The sequence below is a fragment of the Narcine bancroftii genome, chromosome 5 (genome assembly GCF_036971445.1).
Source record: "Narcine bancroftii isolate sNarBan1 chromosome 5, sNarBan1.hap1, whole genome shotgun sequence".
NCBI lineage: Eukaryota > Metazoa > Chordata > Chondrichthyes > Torpediniformes > Narcinidae > Narcine > Narcine bancroftii.
This window is the reverse complement of record NC_091473.1, coordinates 207,129,664-207,135,663: the sequence shown is the minus strand read 5'-3', so window position 1 is coordinate 207,135,663 and position 6,000 is coordinate 207,129,664. Positions and strand designations below refer to the sequence as shown.

At 47.2% G+C, this 6,000-nt stretch overlaps 1 protein-coding gene across 14 annotated transcripts in view; it reads right to left on the bottom strand.

Moving 5' to 3' along the window:
• Positions 1 to 471: 471 nt before the first annotated feature.
• The window catches only part of LOC138764641 (M1-specific T cell receptor alpha chain-like), an 814,651-nt gene continuing 809,122 nt past the window's right edge, over positions 472 to 6,000 (bottom strand). For all 14 annotated transcript variants that reach the window (XM_069940832.1, XM_069940826.1, XM_069940829.1 and 11 more), the window contains exons 2-5: positions 5,002 to 5,298; positions 3,229 to 3,276; positions 2,150 to 2,257; positions 472 to 1,712 (exon numbers count right to left, since the gene is read on the bottom strand). In XM_069940832.1, the coding sequence (XP_069796933.1) occupies positions 2,151 to 2,257; positions 3,229 to 3,276; positions 5,002 to 5,298 (452 nt within the window). In that variant the 3' untranslated portion in view covers positions 472 to 1,712; position 2,150. The remainder of the gene's footprint in view (positions 1,713 to 2,149; positions 2,258 to 3,228; positions 3,277 to 5,001; positions 5,299 to 6,000) is intronic.

Genomic DNA, 6,000 nt, shown 5'->3' with positions numbered 1-6,000 from the left:
TATCTCATCATGTTACCTTCTCTTACGTTTTAATTTGGTCTGCATGTTTCAAGGCCTCATGACTCAGGATTTTATCTTACTTAGCTTTCTAGTAACATGCCTTGTTATTTCGAGGACTGTGAGCTGACAATCCCGTTTTGAACAAAAAGATGTGTTACTACACTCTCCGCTACCTTCTTGTTGCTTGAAGTGCACTGTATGGCCTAAGTAACTCTGCATTTCTAATCCAAACCTGACGAGTTTTGTGTTTTTGCCACACAATAAGTAACGGAGGTGACCAAGAGCATCGGCCAAAAAGGTCACACCCAGTGAGAGCTCCAGCACCAGGCAAATTGGAGTGTTTCTGGGTCACGGTGACTAGATTGTGGCATGTCAAGCGTTGAAATCACCACCAATCCCACCCCCCCATAATGTCTCTGTCGCAGGCAATGCATCGGTAGACGGAAAGAAATGAGTCCCAGGAGAGCTAAATCATATCATCAGAGACTTTATTGGAAAATATTGCAAAACAAATGGAAAGTTTAAAAAAATACAACAAAATCACAGTTGAAACCCAGATGATAGTTACAATGAAATGCCATATCCGATATTCTGAAGCGGCATTGCTTCGCATTAACCTTTGTATACAGTATTTACATCGGTTGGACAAGAGAGTGAATGAGAAGGCAGATTGCTTTGCACAATTCCCTGACGATGCCCATTGGACGCTTTTATTTTATATCTTGTCGCCGGGTCTCCATCTTGGAGAAATGTTGGTGGGGGGGGGGTTAAGGAAGGGGAAGGCCCTTTAATCTGGACGCCGTGGGCCCCTTTTAAAGCCCCACCAAGTCATCGCCCACGACTGAGTGGCGAAATGGACTCGTTTAAAGTGTCAACCGCTGGAATGGAGTTACATATAGGCCGGGGCATTAGTAACTGGATGTAGTTTTTTAATAAAAAAATCAAATTGAACCGTTTAATTAATATTATTTGTGGTGTTTCTAGCATCCAAATTCCAGGTTATTCGCTGCATTTATGATGCAGTTTGACCCATTTAGGATTTGCTATTGGGAATTTGAGATTATTCTCCCCGGCATATACATTTAAAGGCTTGTCAACCTAAATACTTGCTTGGAGCTGCCCTGGGGACGCAGGATGTCCCGAGAAAGCGGAGAGCGGGAAGGGAAGATTGAATGGAGACGGTGTTGCTGCAGGTTGCGAATGAGGAAGGGATGGTCCCGCTGGCAGGGAGGAGAAAGGGGCGTGAACTGAAAGCGAATTATTGAAAAAAAGGACCAGCCGGAGATTGGAAAGGGTGGCAAAAAGATTCGTGAACTGGCACAGACTCAAAAGGCCGAATGACCTCCTTGTGGTGATATCGCGCGAACAAGGAGCAGTCTCAGGGCAAGGAACATTTGCATTACAAGAGCCATTTACACACAGAGACAATAACAACGTAAAGATGATAAATTCACATTCTCACAAGTATGCAACTGTAATACACACGTCGGTTCAGAAAATGTCAGCAGAATTTCAAAGGAGAGGATACAAATGATAGAGATCGCCAAATGCGAGAGGGCCGGTGTTTATTAAAAGGGTAAAAATTAACCCTTGATCCGATTGGCTGTACACGTTCTTCAATATCTGTACAATTTCTTCCCAGATGAGGGTTCGGCCCGGATTCAGCGCCAGGGTTTGCGGGTAGTCGACTGGCCTCCTGGTCCTGTCTCCGTCTAGTAATTGGGTAGAGAAGGAAGAGTTCAGATTTCTCACGGATTCTTGCCTTTCCCCGCTCAAACTAATCACGGCTAGGGAACGTCAGGCCAGTGACTATGGGAATCGAGAAGAGTGTATAATTTGGTCATTTAGCCCAATGTATTCAAGTCGCTACTGTATCTACTGGAAAGCTCTGACGGCGGCTTTCTCTCTCGCCACCGCATGCTGTCGGCGCAGATGGTGGGGGCACCGCGCAACGGGAAAGTTAGCGCTGTGAGAGCGCCCTCCTGCGAGAGGTGTGGTGCCGAGGAGAGCCGTGCTGCGGAAATGGGCAGTGTTGTTCACTTTAATTTTGTCCTTTGTACCACATCAGTTCTTCACTGTGGCGCGGGCTTGGGTTTCCGCGCCATCATCGGAGGTTGTTCGGCCTCCTCCAAACGGTGTTGGCCCTTACCTTATGATACCCAGGCTCGTACTGTCATCAAACCGTTGAAGACGACGCTTTTGAAGAACAGAATCCTCAGTCCAAAAACTGTGAGTGAGATACCTCGCTCATGTTCTCCTACTCGGGAAAGAAACAATATTCAGACGTTCAGAACCTGAGAAAAAGCAACGGGTTCAACAAGGCTGTAAAATCAGGCTGGGCCGATATTATAATTTGGGCCCCAACCAGTCCCCAGCCTGCAGACTAATCACCCGCCACCATCCCGGCCACCAATATGTTGAGTCCACTGGTGTGAGATACAGAGGTTCATCTCTGCGCCAGGCAAGGAGAAATCCGGTCTTATCACAATACCGTTCAGCCTCCACTTTTCACGAAAATTATCTTTCCTAATTACAGTGTCTGGTGACTCAATCTGGTAATCCTCCAAATCCCCCAAACCTAATCTGTCCTGGACCAACTTTCTCCCCATGGTAGGCTTGTCCCAGACCGACCCGCTCACCTCACGCCTCAGTCCTTCCTAGCCCAACTGTTCATTTCCTGACCCAGTCTGCCTCGGTCCAAACTGCTCAACCCTATCCCACTGTCCAAGACCAACCCACAAATCCCTCCACTCCAACTCCAGTCCATTCAGATCATCCCCTATCCTAATGAATGTTGCCCTGAATGCCTCATGCCCCAATTCTCAGTTTGTTGCGGCCCAAGATGCTCATTCCCCACAACTTCGGCCTGCCTCAGATCAACCTGCTCACCCTACAACACCCCCCTTTACCGACCCGCTACAACCCAATCACCCCTCACAATCCCAGCCTGTCCCAAACCAATCTGCTCATCACATAATCCCAGCCCACCCTTCACCTACCGAATTCCATCCTGTCCTGCACAAACCTGATCATCTACCCACGACCCCAGTTTGCCTTGGACTAACCAGCTCATTCTTCCAAGTTTTCTACTTCAGATTCTCAGGCTATAAGTCAAGCTGGCGCTTGATAGTTCGACCCTGCATGCATTATGCAGGTGGTTGTAGAGACTATTATCTAAACTCATGACAGCGTAAAGATTGCCAACCAGTGTGCAAGGCAATAACTCACCATCTTCATTGCTTTCTGGAAGTTGAATGCAAGACACCGGGTCATCTTCTGAAAAAGGTCAAAACAAACACCATGTAGATAACTGTCAAAAACTTCACTCTAATTTGATATACAGAGAAGCCTATTGCTGTCGCCAGCTAAGCAGGTTAGGTCAACACTCACCGGGATTGATAAGGATGCACCGAGTGATCCGGGATAGGCTGGGGTTGAGGGATGAGCATGTTCTTTTGGGAAAACACTGGTGTCGGAGAATGAGCAAGTTGGTCTGGGAGAAACTGATATTGGGTCAATGCTCGCTGAGATGGGGTGGGAGTGGATGAGGAGTTCGGTCTGTGACAAGCTTGGAGCGGTGAGCAGGTTATCCCGGGACAGACTAAGGCTGCAGAGGTTGAACAGGATGGTCCGTACCAACTGGGGTTGGGAAAGTGAGCACATTGGTCCAGGATAGACTGGGGTTGAGATGAACAGATTGGTCTGGGACAGATTGTGGTTGGAGTGAACAGGTTGGTCCGAGACTAATTGTGGTTGGAATGAGCAAGTTGATCTGGGACAGTCTGAGACTGTCGGGGATGAGCGGGTTGGTCTGGGACAGCTTGGCGATATGGGGAAAAACTTAAAAACATAAGTAATATGAGGTGGAGTAGGCCATACAGCCTGTTGACAGTGCTCCGCCATTCATTAAGATCATGGCCTATCTGATGACAGGTTCACCTCCAGCTACACGCTTTTCCTCCATATCCATTAATTTTCCTGATGAAAAAATGTATCTAATGTTCACTGAGGCAGAAAATTCCATAGATTCAACACTCTCTGGGAAGAGCCTTCTCCATCCTAAATCTTCTGTCATGTACCTTGAGGTAATGCCCCCCGCGTTCTCGTCTCAGCAACCGCAGGAAGTAACTCACCTACCTCTCTATTATCTACTGCTGCATTCACATTAACTGATAGGATAAAATACTGAGAAGATAGGGATATTTCTCCAGTGAGATGCAGGGAGTCACTGAAGCAAAGGTGTTTTATGGGAGCGTGATGATTAAGGGCGAAACAGAATTGAGGTGACTGTCACGGCTGTCTCTTGTGAGCTCAGAAACAGCCAATTCTTTTTGGGCAATTTCTCTGTGGGGGCGTGGCGGGGTTGGCGGTGATTGTCAATAGAATACCGATAATTTGGTTTCTGACCATTCGGAAGTCTTCATAGTTTCGTGTCCAGCTCAGCGAGTGATGTTGACAATTTTCACTCATGGGGCTTCCAATTCTAGCGAGAACTGCTGCTCCAGTCCCCACTGTGTCCCATCAGGGTTAGGGCGGCACGGTTAGCGTAGCAGTTTGCGCCACGTTGCTACCGCGCCAGTGACACGTTCAAATACAGGATTGTCTGTAAGGAGTTTGTACGTTTTCCACATGACTGAGTGGGTTTCCTCCGGGTCCTCCGGTTTCCTGTCACCTTTCAAAAACTACAAGGGGTCGTATATTAATTGGGGTATTTGGGCGGCCCGGGTTCGTGGGCCGTAAGGACCTGTTGACGTGCTGCAAATCTAAATGTAAAAACAAAGCAGTCAGTGGGGCCCTGGGCTTCTCCGCGCTCTCTAAAGGCACCTATTTCTGCTGGGATCCCTCCCTTGAAACTCGCGAAGTTCGCCGAAATATTACCTTTAAGATTCAGTGACACATTAATACGAAATACCCGATAGTCCAGAACGAATCATTCCGGCATAATCAGAGACCCGAGGGTGCCGGTTAAACGGAGTTTCAGTGATAAAACAATCGACCTACCTTCGACGTTCTTTATTTCCCCCGGAGTTTCGAGCTGACATGAGATGCTTTTCATTATCTGAGACCGGGGGACAGACAGGAAACTGAACAGATTGAAAGTCTTGTGCTTGATGGAGATCAAAGCCTCCTTTTTGCTCTTCTGCTTGCTGGCATCTCCGATGGTCACTTTGAGATTGTATTTGTTGGAGAAGTATTCGGTGGCGAGGCAGGCCGCCGAGGTATCGGTCTCCTGGTCATTGCTTTTAGACGGAGATGGCCGGAGGACATAGAGGGACGGCTTCAATGATTCATCCCCTTCTACGGAGGAAAGAAAGGCAGAGGGTGAGCTCATTGCTGTCCTGCTTTGCGCAGCTTCCAGGGAACCCATGAGCGATTGACAGGAGGGATGATAATTTAACCCTCTGGCCATCATCTGAACAGGCAAATACTTTATCCTCCCCCTACAATAATAATGGAAGAAATATACCACATACACAGGCCATAAAAAACGACTCACCCCCGAACCTTCGCTTGTTTTCGCTGCACGAATAAGCCTGAGGGGTGACCCAATAAAAGCGAAGAAGATTATATGTGTAGGAATGGGCGGTAAAATTGCAGATAAAACATAGGAAGATGAGATTGACCCGGAATTACGACTTGTTTTACTTAAACGAGTTGGGCTGAAGGGCCTATTCCGTGCTCTATGACTCTATTTAAGGTGTGGAGAGGGAAGATGCAAAGCGGTTTCGACATGGGAGAGCCGTCAAAAAGTCGAAGGCATCTGGTGGAGGTGTGAGAAATAAGTTTTAAATTACACCTAAAGATTATGTTTCTTGGACAGAGAGTGGTTAATATATGCAAATCTGCCAGATAAGATGATGGAATTAGATGTAATTCTACTTTTAAAATACAGAACAGAACATGACAGTACAGTAGTATCTCTTCAGCCCAATACGTTGTGGCGACCTATGCAATCCTACTTCACAGCAAGATAATGTCCCTCATCTCATGGCCAGAAGT